Source organism: Akebia trifoliata, chromosome 14, assembly GCF_017979445.1.
Source record: "Akebia trifoliata isolate Shusen 1 chromosome 14, ASM1797944v1, whole genome shotgun sequence".
NCBI classification, from domain to species: domain Eukaryota; kingdom Viridiplantae; phylum Streptophyta; class Magnoliopsida; order Ranunculales; family Lardizabalaceae; genus Akebia; species Akebia trifoliata.
Genome location: NC_141388.1, coordinates 28,558,440 through 28,577,699, shown reverse-complemented (window position 1 = coordinate 28,577,699; position 19,260 = coordinate 28,558,440). Strand labels below are relative to the sequence as shown.

At 32.6% G+C, this 19,260-nt stretch overlaps 1 protein-coding gene across 2 annotated transcripts; it reads left to right on the top strand.

Moving 5' to 3' along the window:
- The first annotated feature begins 616 nt into the window (after positions 1 to 616).
- Positions 617 to 5,635, top strand: LOC147386670 (uncharacterized). Of its 2 annotated transcripts, none has more exons than XM_086423952.1 (2): positions 617 to 900; positions 3,747 to 5,635. In XM_086423952.1, the coding sequence occupies exon 2, from the start codon at positions 4,003 to 4,005 to the stop codon at positions 5,440 to 5,442; it is 1,440 nt and encodes a 479-aa protein (XP_086280078.1). In that variant the 5' UTR covers positions 617 to 900; positions 3,747 to 4,002; the 3' UTR covers positions 5,443 to 5,635. The 2 variants fall into 2 exon arrangements, with proteins under 2 accessions (XP_086280078.1, XP_086280079.1); XM_086423953.1 differs by lacking the exon at positions 617 to 900 and adding an exon at positions 948 to 1,287.
- Positions 5,636 to 19,260: the final 13,625 nt, after the last annotated feature.

Genomic DNA, 19,260 nt, shown 5'->3' with positions numbered 1-19,260 from the left:
ATTCAGCATCAGCAACTTTACATACAGTTTTTCCAAACGGAGCATAAGAAGGGCCAATGGTAAAACTAGAAGAGAGAGAAAATCTCAAAACCATCCCAAATCTAAATCTCAAACCAACTCAAAATTCATTTCTCGACCACTTATAATTTCCTTATTTATTTATTTTCTTCTCTCCTCTCAAATTTTCTCTATCCGAGCCCTTTTAGTCATTTATGTATTTATTTTTATATAATTTATTATTATTCCATGATTTCACTCTACATACTTGATACCCTTTATTTTATTTTATAGACATTCATCTGACTAGTCTAACCATTGCATTTTATTTTATTTTATTTTTTTATTTTCCAAAGGGAGCCTTACTTTATTAAGCTAGTTACCCACCAAATTTTATTTTATCAAGTTTGTTGCCAAATAGACCTTGGAGTAGGGATCCACGTCATAAAACCCAAATTGAAGAGGGAAATTTGTTACTTAACATACCTTGCATCTTAACCACATCAATTTGGGGCATCTAAAAAAACACATGATCCGATGCCACAAGGTAATAAAGGGCAATATTATGAGAACATAAAAAAAAAAAAGTTCAAAAGTTAATTTTTAATGTTGAATTCTAGGTTTTGGGCGTCCGATAGCCATCTGTTCTCTACACAATTGATCAAGGTCAAAAAATTAATTTGTTGTAAAGTCCTTTTTCTTTTGAATATGAGTTTTCAATGAAATCTAGATTGTTGTAGTGTCGGATTGCCAATTTGATATCCATGGCCCCAAGTAACCTTAGTGGGATTTGAAATCTTATTAAGTTAGTCATACTAACCTAATTCATAAAGTAAAGCTTGTTTAGTAACAAACATGCCAATGCAAGGGAGTTTTTGAAATTGCAACGGTTAGACTCACCAGGTAAATCCCTCTTTCGCTTTATTTGTTTATTTGTTTTTTTATTTTATTTTATTTTCTCTTTTTATTTATTATTTTTCTTCTTAAGTTTCTCTAACAACTAATCATCCACGTTTTTATCAAACAGTATTTAGAATCCTACCCATGTATCTCTCCCTCTCCCTAATTTTTTTGTTAACCAATTTCTCCTACACATCTCGCTCTCTCTCTTTTATTTGTGTGGGTTTAGTGTATGTTGGAAGCCATTTTTTCTAGAGTTCACAGTTTAAAAAAATAAACAAGTTTTGGTTGCATTCGTATCTCTCAATTGATCTTATAACCTGGAAATCTTGAAGGAAAAATACCATCTCTTATTGTCTAATTATTCTTTGGAAGGAAGAGCATAATAAGGTACTTATTATCTTTCATTAGTTTAAAGATGGTTCTAGTGCAAGATAGTGACTTGATACATATTGTTAAGTGATGATTTCATTATAACTAGTATGGATTTTTGACATTTTCATTTTTAGGATTATCTCTTGAGTTTTGTTATTCTTTGCTTTCTTTTTGGGCTATAATGCTTATTACATGTTTGTTTAAAGTCCTCAATGAATTAAAACTTATGTTCAACAATATTTGTGAACACTTTTTTTTTACTACTTTAAATGTCTAAAGGCTATTTTTAGGGGCTGGTTTGATGTTATAAAAAACTGACTTTGGGGGGACTGGTTTTGAGAGTATAAAAATTGATTTTGTGGGGTTGTTTCCGTGTAAAAAAAAAGACTTTGTGGCTGTTTCATGCTACTAAAAACCAAGTTTGTGGGGCTGATTTGGTATTTTAAAGACCAAATTTGTGGGACTGGTTTGGTAGTTGAGAGGTGAATTTCATGGGACTGGTTTTAGGTGCAGAAAATCAGTTTTGGAGAACTATCTCGAGAAGGAAAAAATTCAGATTTTGGGGACTATTTTGACATACCAAATCTTCATTTAGGGGCAGGCTTGCATTCTATAAAAATCTGATTTTTGGTACTAAAATGTCAGGATTTCTTTTTGGGTTGTTTTAGTGCTAAAAAATGAAATTTTGAGACTAGTTTTGTATTGTGTTTGGAGCTACTGTGGTAACATGAATAATTTTTTGGGACTGTTTTGATGGTGTAAAAAAATTGGATTTTAGGGGCTGTTTTGTTGGTGTAAGATTAAAAAAATTGGATTTGTTTTGTAGAAAAAAAATGAAAATGTCAGGATTATTTTCAATCAAAGTACGAGATTATTTTTTTTCGAAATTATGGATCGTTCTTGTTTGAAAGAAATTTGGATTGCTTGCGTAAGTGAATTGGTCCAATTCCATGTAAAATCGGGGTTTGTTCATACCATGGTTTCGAGTTCATTTTCGTTTGATTGATTCCAATGCCATAATGGCATTGGTTGCTTAATCGTGTTCATAACCTATTATGTACTTGATTAAGGTTGTTTTTCATCAGAATTGAATTTCGCTTGAATGTGTTTGATGAAACAAGATCTACAAAATTTGAGTGCTTTCCTTAATACTTGTCAAGTTGGTTTGTTATGGCATAAGTTCAACCAATGAGTTAACTCATCTCATGTGCATGAATTTCAAAAGTCTTAAAACGAAACATGCACACACTTTTAATCGAGTTAAATTGAGTTGAATCAAGGGTTTTGATTCCCTAAGAGACGAGTGACCAAAAATAGTGCCAGAGCATGCGCTAGAAGTCCTCAAACCAAAAGTGGATCAAAAACCTATGATTCGCCTAAATTCAACCCAGTTCATTGTACATAATTTGCAAATATCGAAATATATAAATATAAAAATCACGTGAATCTAAAAACTTAGTATAAACGGGTGAATCGGGGTGCCTAACACCTTCCCCAAGTCCTAATTGAGCATCCAAACTCGGATCTCAAATTCTTAGATTATTCCCGTAGAGTCAACTCGTCAGAAAAATCATTTTTAATTAATAAAATAAATTGGTTGGCCATTCACACCCAAGTAAGTCGATGAATGATGACAACTCCAAATAAAGTGGGCAATTGATTCCATCTCGAGAATCCGGTCGCTACAAAAGTAAAGGGAAGTAGGTTGTATGACTATGAGAGAGGAAGGAAGTTTTTTTTAATGGTGGTGAGTTTTTTTTTTCTGTCTTCTTTTCTTTTTCTCTTCTTCTCTTCCTTTTTTTCTCTTCAATTTTCTCCTGATCTTCTATTTGCTTTTTTTTTTTTATAACGTATGCCTCCCCTCTTTTATAGAGGTTTTCAAATAGAGTTTGAGTTCTGGATGGACTCTACCATATTGTCATCTTATGTGAGAGATCTCACGACTAAGAATCCCACATGATTTTAAAATTTCTTACTCTTTTTTTATATAATTCCTTCAACATATAAAACTCTTTTAAGGAGTTTCTTTTTCTTTTATTTAGAATTTTTCTTAGCCAAACCACTCAAAGGATGAGATGGGTTATGATAACATGTCCATAGCCAACTTATTAAATACAAAAAGATAAAATCTTCTAACATTATATTTCTTATCAAAATTGAAAAAATTTGAATTTAGTCTCCAAGAATTTTGTATGATAGCCTATTCACATATTTTTCTGTTGTGTGCAATTATATGTCGATTATATTGTTTTCTTGATCTGTAATTGAATCCCCAACATTCTATACGATTGTAAAATGATATGTTTTAGTTCCCTCCTTTTTTTGGTATTTCATTTTTTATGTTTTTATAATTTTTGCAATATTAGTGTGCACACTTAAAGGAAGTTTCTTCGCATTACTTGAACTACTATTGATTTCTTTCTTTCTTAATATGTATATAAATCATTAATGACCTCTCTAAAAATTATTTGCAGCTTATAAGGGCTGTGGTTACTGTCAGTAGCTCCAACATGTGCATTGGTTCTGCTTCACAACTTGGTGCTTTTTGAATTCAATTAAACACAAATTTTTCTAATCAACCAATGGAGACTCATGGTCGAATTTTATCTTGAAATTGATTCAAAACAAAGAAGGCTACTTACATTGTAGAATTTCCTGAAATTTAATGTTACATCAAGCCACGGTTGTCTTAAAGAAAGCGTGGTCTGCAAAAGAAGATTTTTTTCTATAATGGGCAACAAGACACTGATTAAATGGTCAAAACAAATTACATCCTCCCAAGTCCAGCAGCTAATACGGGCAGAAAGGGACGTCCAGAAAGCTTTTCTCATATTTGATGCAGCAACAGCCGAGTACACTAATGGCTTCCGGCATGATCACATCACCTTTAGTCTCATGATCTCCAGATTAGCTTCCGCAAACCAATTCAGATCAGCTGAGGAGCTCCTCAATAGGATGAAGGAAGAGAAATGTAACTTCACGGAAGACGTATTTCTCTCTATTTGTAGAGCCTATGGGCGGGTCCACAGGCCACTGGAAGCCCTCAGAATTTTCCATCAGATGAAGGAGTTCCTGTGTGAGCCCACCCAAAAATCTTATATCACAGTCTTTGCCATTCTTGTTACCGAAAACCAATTGAAGATGGCTCTAAAGTTTTACAAGTATATGAGAGAAGTGGGTATTCCTCCAAGTGTTGCTTCGCTCAATGTTTTGATTAAGGCTTTATGCATGAACAAGGGGACCATGGATGCTGCTCTTCAAGTGTTTAGAAAGATGCCCCATCATGGGTGTATTCCTGATTCTTATACTTATGGTACTTTGATTAGTGGGTTTTGCAAATTTGGGATGATTAATGATGCAAAAGAGATATTCAAAGAAATGGAAACTAAAGGTTGTACACCAACAGTTGTTACATACACATCTTTGATTCATGGTCTATGTCTGTCCAACAATTTGGATGAAGCTATGGAATTGTTCGAAGAGATGAGTAGCAAAGGTATTGAGCCCAATGTGGTTACTTTCAGTTCTTTAATGGAGGGTCTCTTCAAAGGTGGGCGATCTTCACAAGCCATGGAGCTACTCGAAAAGATGATCGGTAAACGCCATTCACCCAACACAATAACTTATAGCACTTTAATTAATGGACTATGTAAAGAAGGAAAACTTCAAGAAGCAATAGAGATTCTTGATAGAATGAAGCTTCAAGGCTTGAAACCTGATGCGGGGTTATATGGTAAGATCATAGAAGGTCTATGTGATTCCTCTAGGTTCCAGGAGGCCGCAAACTTCCTTGATGAGATGTCCCTTGGTGGAGTCTCACCCAGTCGTATAACATGGACTCTTCATGTCAAGATTCATAATGTCATAGTCCAAGGACTTTGTACCAAGAGTGATCTGAATAGAGCCTTTCAAGTTTACCTAAGCACGCGTATCCGAGGTATCTCAATCAATGATGAGACCTTTAATTCTCTTGTGAGTGGTTTTTGTAAGAAAGGAGATGTACACAAAGCTGCTCGGATTGTTAATGAAATGGTGCTCGAAGGTTGTGTCCCTGATGAGGTCACATGGAATGCTGTTGTGGGTGAATTATGGGGTCGAAGGAAGATGCGGGAAGCTGCCGAGTTGGTACAGGTTGAACTGATGAGCAAGTTTGTTGAGCCCAGGGCATAAGGTCTTAATATGAATCTCGGCTTGTGTACATGTGGCAACTCAAGTGTAAGTGGTAACCTATAGAGTACGTTCTCCTCTAGATTACTCAATTATTTTAAGTGTTAAGTTCTCCAAGTTCAAGGTTCTATTCTAGAAGTTAAGGCTGTCACATTTAAGAATCTAGTATTAAGGTTAGTGGGTTGACATACTGTAATGCAACTTTCAATTCTTGGGGTTAAAATCCAGCTTCCCAAACAAAGGAAAAATAAAAAAGGGTGGATAGTTCCCCTGAAAGATCCATCTAAAGGAATCAATCGACATGGATTGACTTACTATAGGTGAGGATCCCAAGTTTCCATCTAATCAAACAGATGTGCCACATCTAAAATTATTGGCATGGAAATCTATCTATCGAAGGGCCAGGAATATATATGGGCCAAATAGAGTCACTTTCTGCTAGATTTGAGTATGGGCTGCGAATCTATATCTGATGTGTATGGTGGGGAGATATTGTGCCATGACTTCTTTTTTTCACTTGAAATTAATTTGGAAAACAGTTTCATAGAAATGTACTGGGACTATAATCTCTCGTATTGTTTGTGTTGTATGTGGCTCATATGGAGTGGAACACGTATATAGAGAAAGCAGGCGAATGCCGGCATGAAGCTGGAGTGGAGAGAGGGACGCATAACATATCGAATGGAATGGAGCGGAACATTGAAATTGACGAGATACGAGTGAGAAGCATCTATGGAATGCACACCAATGTCCCAAACAAAGTCAATTTCAATGTTACTCCGGCATGACTCAAAAGAATAATGCTGAAGTGCCTCAAGATTGGATCTCACATCGCAGACCCTAATGTGAAAGTGTATCGGAAACATAGATGCATTTCCTCGAGATACGAGTGAAAAAGCATATGCGGTTCCTATCCACTTTCACATCAAGATGTTCGATAATCTAATTTATAAATTTATAATCAAATGTTATCGTGTAGTCGATAATCTAATTAATATTTTAATTATAAAAAAAAATTATAAATCGAATCAAATGTTATCGGGTATTCGACAATCTAATTTATAAATTTATAATATTTTTTTTATAAATCAAATATATCCTTTGTAATAATTTTCATAAATATATATGTGTGCTTTTCTTTTAACTTACGCACACACACACATCAATTACTGTACTCTGTATAGTCAAAGATGGAGAACACATGGCTCCCTCACCGTGGGACTGAGAATTGTGCATTTTTCCGGTTATTTATAGGATAACATGATATCACCTTCTGATTTCTCTATTTGATTATACACTGTTCAAAAGTCAAAATTACAAATCGAATATTCGATAATCTAATATCGGGTATTCGATAATCTAAAATCTAATCAAACATATTTCCTTGGAAAATATTTGCAAATCTGTTGTATTTTTTTTTTTTTTTTTTGAGTTAGAATTTGCATAAATTGCTTGTTTCTTATATTATTTTTTTTCATGCTTTTATTTATTTCAGTTTTACTTATTATATTAGCTGTGATTATAATGTTTAAATGATGTCAGAATATAAATGAAATGTTATATGGATTTGTAATGTATATATGATAGAATGTGAATGTGTTATGTATATTCGATGTAAGGTGGATGTTGGATTGCGTATTATACAGACATTTTGTTTATTAGGAAAATTTCATATGTCCATTTTTAAAAGGAAATGTTATTGAAATTTTTATAGAATTATAAAATTTTATCATTTTTTATAGAATTATAAATTTTTTAAAATTAAAAAAAAAAATTATAATTTTTTTTATATAAATTTATTATATTTATATATACTTAGTGTAATTATATATTTATAAGGATATTTTGATAATTTTTTATGCATTCAGGGTACGTTATCAACATTGTGTATTATGTAGGTATTTTGTTTATCAAGAAAAATGTCATATGTCCATTTTTAAGAGGAGATACTGTTGAAATTTCTATAGAATTATAAATTTTTTATAGAATTATAATATTTTTAAAATTAAAATAATTATTTTTATAAAATTTTAAAATAAATTTATTATATTTATATATATTTAATGTAATTATATATTTATAAGGGTATTCTGGTCATTTTACCCTAATATAGCAAAATCCAGAAGTTGTATCAAACAATAATTATCAGATTCTGATAAACAGCACAATACTTTTACAAAGTTCTATCAAACAAGTTTTTTAGTGTTCTAGCTTTTTACAACTGTTTTTTACAACAGTTTCTTACAGTAAATTCTGGCAGTTGTATCAAATGGGGCCTTACTAACAAGTATTGAGTAGGGATCTTGAGTGATGTCTTATTTCTATGGTTAGGTTAAGTATCAACGTGGCATTGTATTATTGGATGTTAAAACTAGTTAGACTGCTATGCAAGCCATGAGAATCTCGGCGTATTAATTGTTTTAATTTAAAAAAAAAAAAAACAGTCTTTCCCTCTCTCTCTCTCTCTCTCTCTCTCTCTCTCTCTCTCTCTCCAAACCCCAAAATCTTCAAGTCTTCCCTCTCATCTTGAACCTTCAAAAAAATAGGGTTTTCATTGTATCTTCTCTCTCTCTCTCTCTCTCTCTCCTCTTCAAGAGTTTCGAGGGTTCAAGATCAAATGGAGGTGAGGGAAGAGAGGAGTGCTTAGGTATTTGGATAAAAAAAGGAGAGAAGGAAAGCTGCTGTATTTAAAAATAAAAAATAAAAAATTAAAAGAGTCCCACAAACCTTATTAAGTTAGTAAGGACTTCACCCTTACCAAGGGTCTTGGGCTCACCTTGTGGCATCCTAAACCATGATCCAATTCTTTAGAGTTGTAGAAGATAAAATTCTATGAACTTTGAAAAAAAAAGTTCCAAAACATATTAATTTTTTCACCGTTGAATTCTAATTTTAAGTTTGGGAATTCGGTGGAAGTCCCGTAGCCATCCATTTTCAAAACAAAAGAATTAAATTTTTTATTTTCTAGATCTGATTTTTTTTTTGACGAAATTTCAAGGGCTATGGTGTTGGATTGTTGATGTTATAAACCATTTGAACAAAACTACCTTTAGTAAGGCTTAAAATCTTACTGTGATAGTAAGGATATTGTTTCGCTAACAGGGTGACTCGAAAACTAAATCAATGTGAACCTTGCAAGAATCATAGATTTTTTTCTCTCACTAATTTTAAAAGTTGGAGATTTTCACAATTGGTTACCACCTCAACAAAATTTTAAAATCCAATAATAAAATGCCACGTAGAAAACTAACCTAAGCATAGAAATGGAACATTGTGTTGATTCCCTTGTTAGCAATCTCCCGTTTAATTCTTGAAAAAATCACGAATTTTTTCTTTTTTTCAATGAAAGTGTTATTTTTTGGATTATTGAACTATTCTGAATAATTCATGGATTTTAAGTTTGAAAAAAATAAAATCCAATTTTTATGAATTTTTATAAAATTCAGTGGAAAAAAAATGATATTATAACTTGTTGTATGTTGCAAAGTGTAAACTTGTAAGTTATGACTTTGAAGTGACCATGCTTCAAAATTTTGGAGGAATCCACATTTTTATGTGACAAATGTTCCTTTTATCTTTTAAAAAAATAATGATATGACTGTCTACATTTATTTGAGATCACACCTTAATTTTTCAAATTGATGATTTGTCCTTGACTTTAGTCTTCTTTTAAAAATCAACGGAACAATAACCTCAATATCACCATCTCCATTAACATCAATTTCATCATCACCATCACTATTAACATCACTCTAATATGGCCGAATTTTTAGTTTTCGAATTTTTGAAATGAAACAGATCATATACGCATGAAGCATATGCCTCATATTTTTTATTTATTAAAGTTTTGGCCAAATTTTAGACTGAATTTTTGTAATCCAAAATCAAATAGAACTCGACTTTTTCACGAATCGAATTTTTTCGGTATTCCGAATTGCTAACAAGGATCTCCAATTTAATTCTTGAAAAATTTACGATTTTTCCATTTTTTTTTTTCAATGAAAGTATTATTCTCCATCTTATTGGACTATTCTAAATAATTCACGGATTTTAAGTTAGAAAAGAATAAACACATTTTTTACAACTATTACGAATTTTTATAAAACTCAAAAGAAAAAAAAATGCTACTATAACTTCTTGTATATTGCAAAACGTAAACTTGTAAGTTGCAACGTGTAACACAAGTCGACTTTGAAGCAGTTATACTTCAAAATTTTGGAAGAATCCACTTTTTTACATGAAAAATGTCCATTTTATCTTTAAAAAATAATGACATGACCCTCTACATTTACTTGAGATTCCACCTTAATTTTTCAAATTGATGATTTTTTCATTGACTTTGATCTTTAAAAAAAAAAAAATCAATGGAATAATAACCTCAATATCCTCATTATCACCACCATTACCATTTTTTAACATCACCATCACCATTAATATCACTATTATATGGTCGAATTTTTTAAATAAAACGGATAATACACATATGAAGCATATGCTGCATATTTTTCATTTATCGAATTTTTTACTGAATTTTAGATCGTATTTTTGCAACTCGAATTTTTCACGAATCAAATTTTTGCCGTAGTATTCCGAATTGCTAACAAGGGTTGATCCCCACTCATAAGTATTAGCTCTGCGATAAGTTATCATCAAATTACGAAAAAAAAAAAAAATTGCTCATAATATTCACCCACAGTGCTCACAGAATCTGGGATCCACCAATCACATGTGCTCGCATTGCATTCTCAATTTACAAAATTACCCTCGTCAAACTAGATATGGTACACACTGTTAGGAAAAAGTTTTGTGAGCAAAGAATCTCTCACAAAATACGCGAGAGAGCACCGACGGGTCATGTGGATGGAAAGCGACGGAATCAGATACTTCCGTGAATCCAAGCTCACGGGAATAACGGTGCAATTGGACATCTCGCCGTTGAATTCTCATGCTTTATTACACGACTGGCTAATTCCGTAAATTGGGATAAGATTCTCCGTTAACTCCACTCATGGATATTCTTTAGGGTGGTGATTTAAACATACCCCTCAATGTTTTGATGAATATTAGAAATACCCATAGTTTCAAAATGATAATATACCACCTTGACCTCAGTCTTCTCTTATAGACTAAATGTAAAATGATCCAAATGCAGCTATCTTCAATCTACAACAAAAAAAACCTGGATTTTTATTCGTGTGATTTAGCCATGACCCCACTTTTTGGTGAATATAAGAGATGCTTCTATGTTTTGAAATTGATGGCATGCCTCCTTTAACCTCAGTCTTCTTAATAGATTAATAGAAAAAATTCAAACGTTCTCAGTTTCAACCTTTAAGTAAAAACCCTTGATTTTTTCTTTCCAAAATCAATCATCTTCCACTTCTTCAAGTAAAATCTTAAACTATCATTTTCAACCTTAAGATTTTATTTACTTCAACCTTCAAACTTCAAGACAAGATGGGATTTTTGTTGAAATATAAATGATGGAATTTGATATAGAAAAATTTAAGGGTACATAAAGGGTGGAGCTAGGTTGAAAAGGATGAATCCAAGATAAAGTTGAGAAGAAAAAGAAAATATATCATGAAGATTGAAAATGTTGAAGACGTCTGATTTCAAAAAGAGGAATCAAGTATTTTTTAACTAGAGGTTGAAGACGGTTGGAGGGGGGGGTCTTTTTTCACTAATATATTAAGAAGATTTAGGGCAAGAGAAACATAACATGAGGGTATCTCTAATATTCACAAAAAACTTGGGGGCCATGTCTAAAGCTCCCTTTCTCTTCAATCATCTTCAATATCGCAAGTTATAAAATTACTCTACTCTTCAACCTCACAGATTATATCTACTCCAACTTTCAAAATTGAATAAGATAGGATTTTTGAAGTGTTTGAAGATCAATAATTTGGGAGAAAAATTAAGGGGTTTTTTCGTTGTCACAATTGAAAATGATAGCATTTAGGTTAGTTTGTATTAGTCCATAAGAGAAGACTGAGGACAAGGGGTATGTCATCAATTTCAAAATATAATGGAGGTACCTTGAGAGGGGTACGTCTTAATCACCCTTATTTTAATATTAGAAAATGTCGTTAAAGTCATGGTTATGGTCACATACTCACATGAGTAAAAGGGTTAAAAGATAGAGGATATGCGAATTGTGTTGTGCTACATAGCCCAACGACCCTAAGTTTCCCAAAAATCATTAAAGAGAGATACTATTTGCAATCTAATTTTACTTATTACACTTTAATTAAAAATAAAGAAAATAATTAAATAATTAAGAACAAGTAAAAGTTGGGGTGCCAATAGACATTCTCTTATTTATTTATTTTTTTGCTAAATTTTTATTTTTTGAGTTTAGAATTTTATATGAGCCTAATCATAATTATAAACAACTAGTGAAATTGTTTGAACGAGATGTTCTGTAATGTTGAGATTTTAATATGCACCAAAACCTTGGTAATGTTTAAAGAATGTTTTCATCGAGATATGAGTGAAAAAGCATTTATGATTCCTGGGGTTGTTCACAAGATAATTGAAAGTAGAAGGAGAGAGCTACAGGATAATTGCGCTACATGTATTAACTCTAATACATGATTAATTAGTTAATAATTACCTTATGTGCAGGGACAGAGTCAGGATTTTGCCCATGTGGGTGGGGGGCAACAAAGAGTATAAAATTTTTTGTGGGGACAATTAAAAGTGAAAAAAAATAGTTGTGAGAGCAATTAAGATTGGAAAAAAATATTGTGGGGGCAATAGTGGTAGATTTTTTTATCATCTGCTAAAATCTATTGCAATATCTCAAGAAGTCATAGACTTCAAAAATTCTTTTGGGGGCAAGTGCCCCCACAACCCTGACTCTAAATCCGCCCTCTGTTTACATGTGTCATCGGATTAAGGTGGTTAGAGAAATGTTATCTACAAAACCCATAGGTCTTGATGTTGTCATCCTTGTAGACATCCACATCCCTAGATTGGGATTAATTCTTTCCCATGGGCAACTCCTAAATGGCACTATCAAGCACCTCCTCAGGTAAGGGGATGCTCTTCCTCAAGCACCACGGCTCATTATAGTCCACGACCTGCATATTGATTGAATACATTATTTGGCTCATTATCCCATATGGTATGTATTTTGGATTTTGAAAGAAGAAACGAATTTTAAACGTAAGTAATGATATTAGTTTGGTGTCCTTGATTCAACTGGAATTTTTCTTATTTTAATCCAAATTTTAAAATGAATTCACTTTAAAAATTAAAAAAATAAAGAAAAAAAGAAGGGGGGGATGGGGGATGGACTAGTTGCACACCAATAAGTTGTTGGTTGCACTCTAACCTTAAAAGAAAAAAGTTCTTATTTTAACCTACTAATTGCACTTCATGATAGTAATATAAAGATTTAGGGGCTTACTCATCTTCCCATGGCCTTGTGCTCTTTTATTCTTGTGATTGATTTTGCTCATATTCTCTTTGGCACCAATTGATATTGATTTTCCAACCTCTATATAGGTTTCGTTTAGAAATTGATAAAAGCTTATGTTTGGATCTTATCTCTTAGGATTCGATGATCACTGATCAATTCAAACTGTTGACATGGATTCCAACAAGTTTCTTAAGCTTCATAATGACTTTAAAATCACCAAAACCAATCCTTCCTTGATTTATGAATACAAATACATGGTGATTATAAAGGATACGTGATGTTTGCACAAGGGGTGTTAATGAGTACCCATTTACCAGGAACCAAAATCAAAAATACCCCCCCGTCTTCGATTCTCTTTTAATTGGAGCTGATTAGAGCCAGGTCTAATATGGAATCGAATCGATAGGAACCGGAACCATTAGGTTCTATTAGATGGGTACCCACGGTTACCCGGAACCGATTTATTTTATCGTTTATTTTTACATTATTCATGATTTAAGGTTTTCCTTTATTTTAAAATTAGCATATATATTATGTAAAATTCTTCAATTTTTCATATAAACTAAATATTGTAGGTTGAAATGGCTCATCTCTTCTTAAAGTTTATTACTTGCAAAGAATATGATTTTCAATTTTTGAAAAAAATCATGAAATCATATTTTTAGTGGAACAGATGGGTACCTGTGATTTTTGACGATTCCAATTCTACTTGTTTTAAAATTGGACCCAAAAATTTAGCGTTTATGATTCTAACTTTCATAGGAATTGAACTGGAATTGACTCATTGACAAGCCTAGTTTACACATAGCTTAGACTACATAAAAATGATTGAACCAACAATAATTTATGTGGGCATCTTTGGGGAAGAAGAAGAAGATGAGTGCAATATTTTTTGTATTATTCTTGGAGTGTAATAATCTAAATGGAGTGCAATTGGTAATGTGTGGTGTGCAACTAGTCTGTTCCTAGAAAAAAAAAAAAAAAAAGGTAAAGCGGTATTATTTTCTATTGCCCTCAACCTAATAATAGTCGTATTACAATCATGCATTTTAAATTCAAATTCAATTTGATTTGGGTCTCATCACTCTCATACAAAAGTTACATTGCTATCATAAGGGCAATTTAGACCATACCCCTCTATGTTTCGGTACATATTCTTGGGAAACCCCTATTTTTCTCAAATTGATGACATGCCCCTTATCACAATCTTCTCTTATAAACTGATTAAACATGATCTAAATGCCCTCATTTTCAACTTCTAACCAAAAACCTCGATTTTTATCCCCTCAAAGCTTTTCAACCTATTACAAAACCACTTGGAAAACCACCTCTTAGAAAACTACTGATTTTTCTTCGTGAACCTTCTTTCAAAATCAATTTTTTTCTTGAGATATGAAATGTAGATAGAATCTAAGAAGTTGAAGATGAGGGTATACTTTTTAATCCCAGAGATTTAAGATGAGTGCTTTACGAGAAAAAATCAAATGTTTTTGGCTTAAGGTTCAAGATAGGGGTGTTGATAGGTTAGTTTCAATTTCTATAGCTATCACAACCATTAATTTTTCTCGATTTCGATTCCTATTGATTTTGGGTCCAATTCTCAAATCAATGGAATTTGAATCGAAACCATACAAAGAATTCAGGATTTATTAATTTGATTCCAAGAGACCCGATTCTAATTGGTTCCAATAAAAAGGTATCCACAATCATCCAATCAATTCATGTTCCAATTCAGCCAAGAGTTAATTGGGCATCCATTAACACCCTAGTTGAAAATGAAGGTATTTACGTAAATTTTCATTAGTCTATGAGAGAAGGCAAGCCTATTAAATTATACCTTTGGATTTTGCTTTATCCAATTGAAAGGTTACACCATTAAAATTACACCTTTAAACCTTACTTTATCTAATTCAAATTCAAATTCAAAGATATGGATAATATTTGGTATCATCCCAAATCTCTTGAAAAAAGATTGTTCTTATTTGATTCGAGAATATTTTTTCCCAAAAAAAATGTTTGGGAGGTTCTTAAGCTGGATTTCGTGGTCATGACCAAATAATTCTGATTATTCATTTTTATCTATAAAAGCAATGTAACATTAAACAACTTCCTCTCCATCCTGTTTGGATAGATAGGAGAGAGAGAAAGATAAAATAATACAATAGGAAGTAATTTGTTTTATTTTCTCACTTTCTCTCTAAATCTCTCCAATTCGAGGGAGAAACAAATTGAACAATTTTCTCTCTTACTTTCTTTCCATTTCTCTCCATTAATATTTTCTTCTCTCCTCACTTAACTTCCCAAACAAGAATGGAGAGAAAACTGATTTCTTTCACTTCTCTTCTCTTTATTTCTCTCAATCCAAACATAGTGAGGATACATGTTCGAGCTTTTCAACCGCCAAAACTAAAAGACCTTGTAGTTGTAGGTGTTTATAAAAATTACTAAAGAAGAGTTCTCTGTGTTAAAAAATAGAAAATCTCACAATACATTTATATAGACATCTTACAACAACTAACAACAAATTTAACAACCTTACAACAAAATATTACTTTGTAACCAACTCTAACTAATAGTAACTGATTACAAGAAAAATTTTAAGTGTAGAAAACTTATATACAAACACAAGTATACTAATATCCCCCCTCAAGATGATGGAGTGCAAAACATCATATTCTTGTCTCTCAAATAACCAAATCTAGCATAAGGGAGAGGGTTGGTGAAAATATCTGCAATCTGATCCACGTTTGAGATGTGTCTAACATCAATTTCACGAGCAACAACTTTTTCTCTAATAAAATGATAGTCAATCTCAATGTGTTTTGTACGTACATGGAATACCGGGTTGAAAGCAAGAGAAATTGCTGATATGTTATCACACCAAATTAAAGGAACTTATGGTATGAGCATTTTTAATTCATTAAGAAAAATACGAATCCAAGACAATTCAGTAGTAGTGTGGGCAAGGGATCTATATTCAGATTTTGTATGTTAAACCAATACCACAAGTCAAGCCTTAATTTTCTCCCCAAATTATGGTTTGGTTTATTTCCTTCTTTATTATGTAATATTCATTCTTTATTGTGTAATATTCTGTAATTATTCTGTAAATATTTAGTTAACTTATTTAGATTAGGTTCCTGATTCGTAGCTACTGCGAACCTGTATAAATGTGACTATTCTTAATGAAGATAAACAGCTTTTAAAATTCAATATTTGTGTAAAACCTTTATGGTATCAGAGCCCTAAGGCATACTCTTCTTCTCCCAACTTCAATCATGACAGCAACAAATAATGTCACGGTTATATCTGAAAGTACAGCCACCTCCATTCCATCTTCATCTTCAATCATCGCCTCTTCATCTCAAGTAATCTCTATCAACACTACCACATTAATTCCACATAAGCTATCCAAATGTGGGAATTATTCAATGTGGTGTTCTCAAATGACTAATCTCTTTCTCGGTTATGATCTCATGGGATTCATAGATGGATCTAATCCTTATCCTCCAATTGATGATCAAGAACACAAGCTTTGGATTCAACAAAATCGTCTCATTCTCCTCACCATACAAACAATAGTCATAGGAACCACTACTCCTCTTGTCTCTCGCTGCAAAAATTCTCAGGAAGCTTGGAACAAACTCAAGGCTACAAATGCCAACAAGTCCAATACTCGGATGGTTGGTCTTCGCGATTCACTTACTGTAATGCCCCGAGTTTTTAACTCATATCTCGAAGGAATCTAATAGTGAAATTTTAGGAGAATTCTAAACGAAAGATTTAGGATAAAATACTCCAATTTTGTTTCGTTCATCTTTAACAAAAATCAACTTCACCATTGGATTAAAAAGGGTCGAAATATATACATTAGCCTGTAAGCAAGTTCGAAATCAAGTTCGGATGAAAAAGTTATAAAATCCTTGAATTTCGTGTTGAGTGGGACATAAAATAATAAATTTTCGTTAGAGGAAGAATTAGAAAATTTTGACCACACCATGAGGTCCGCAACAAAAAATTATTCAAAATGGAATACTCATGTTTCATTTTTCGAGTTCGAATGGTTAGGATTTCGTCAAAAATGGAAATGAAGGAAAAATACAAAAGTACCCTCCAGCTTTTTTATAAAAAGAACCAACTCATTCTTTTATTCACTTTCTCCTCTTCAACTCACAAAGAATCAGCCCACTTCCAAAACCTATGGTTTCAATCCTTTCCATCACGATCTATCGCAAGCGAGTCCGAGTTGACCATCGGCGGAGGAGAGAAAGTCGTCGGTATCGACGAGTTCCACATCTTCAACCCGTTTAACCATCATCTTCCTTTCTTTATTTTGCTCTCTCACTCGAAATCAGTATGTGGGTTCGATATTACCCACTCGGATTCTCATCCATCTAAAGGAAGAGTCGTCTATCGTCATCGAAAATGGAAAGAACACCTTCATCGAGGGTTTCGAAATTAACTTGACCATTGATACCCAAGTTCACCAAATTTCGAGCTCATTGCGGTCTCACTTGAACCTCTTTGCTAGCTTCACGTATTCGACAATCACAAACCAAATAGGGGACTCTCAACTTTTATTAGTAGTTGTAGATTTCGAAAAAATTACATTTAGGGATATTTCGAAACTTATTTTGTGTTTTAAAAATTTTAGAATATTGTTGTAATTGTTTCAAATTCATACTAGAACTAATGTATTTGATGTATTTCATCATAATTTAAATATTGGATTCGTGGGTGGATTAGTAGAATCGAAAAAGAGTGAAAAACTCGAAAAAACGACAAAAAAATGAAAAAATTCGCGACTTTCAATGTTTTGACGGTGCCATAGTGAAAGAGCACGGTGTCATCGTGCTCAAATTATTTTTTTTCGAAATTGCTCCATATTTTAACCTTGAACTCCCCTTCATGTATACACACAATCCAACCCTTTATTTCATTAAAAACATTTTAATAAATGTCCTTTTTAATTTTTACTTTTCATTTACTTTAATTTCTTTAATGAAATTATGATTTTACCCCCCATTTCAGAACAATAGGAATGTTTTTAATTTCCAAAAGACAAAGGATCAAAATTTGATTTTTGATTTCAAGAACAAAACGTAAATTTCGACGTTTTCATCCAATTTTCAAAAGCGAATATCTTTTGCATTTCTGTGAATTATGAAATTAAAATTATATGATGTCGAATCTCATGTTAAAGGATTTCAAGTACAAAAACTCATTTTCAATTTCGAAAACTTTGAAAAATTGAATTTTCGACACTTAGCTAAATTTTCACAAGCTTTTTCAATTTTGGCAGTTTGTCTTCGTGTACTTATTGGGATCCCGTTTTAACAAAAAATTGATAGTTTTTCGATCGAATGATCAAAGTGAATTTGAAATCTTGAAAAAGAAAGATTTGTTTGAAAAGTTGATAAGTGAAAACATGGCAGAATGGGAAAGGGATGAATTGGTAAAATGTCAGAATCACACCAAGGGGTGACGTCTGCATTTTACATTGTATGTTGTGTGTTGGTTGGTGAAAGGATATCCAAGGATAATGAATGGTTGCATGTTTATTTAAATTTCTGTTGGCGTAGAGGCTCTGAGTACTATTATTTATTTTAGATCGGGAGGCCACAATTGCATGGTAGGAAATTGAATATCCATTTTTAACCCTATATTGTTAATTTTTCTTTTGTTTTGAAATAAAAATGATATATATATATATACGTAGCTATTTTAGGAGCTGTTAAATAGTCTGTGAATGCTTGAAGGGATAGTGCGTCATATCATCCGGAGTGGTGTACTATCCTACGATGTACGGTAGGGACCACCAAGCTCATACGTGATGTGGGACGTGTATGAGAGTGGAGTCACAACTGGAATCTAGGCCCATTCCTCTTTATCTTTATTAGTGAACGTGTATTATAAAGGTGATCATATATGAATGGAATTGTTTATTTTGAGAATCACATGCACGCTTAATAGGCATAGACGAAGATGATTGGTCAATGATTACTAACAATCTAAAGTAGTCGAACGTCCTGACATATTGAAAAGAGACTCATTGCTTACGGTCAGGTCAAACGGCTCGTCTTAACCGGATAAATGGTCACCAGTGTGGTAAGAGCAACGATCGACCACAAAATCAAGAACTAAAAGTCAAATTTATGTTGTAACATCATGTCCTAACTAGGAACGATTCAGTCGTGAATCCCAACTCTCTAATTCCACTACTCCACCATCGTGTAATATGTATCTATTGTTATATTTTGAATTATGAATTGCAAAGCATGCTTGTCATTTTAATGTTGTCAAATTATTTGTATAAAAATGAAAATGTATAGTGAGCATTGATAATAGATGTATGTGGACTTTTAAACTGTTTAGTTTCTCATCCCTAGTTATAT

Coding starts and splice junctions, on each gene's coding strand:
- LOC147386670 (XM_086423952.1), top strand. CDS start 4,003: ATGGGCAACAAGACACTGATTAAATGGTCAAAACAAATTACATCCTCC.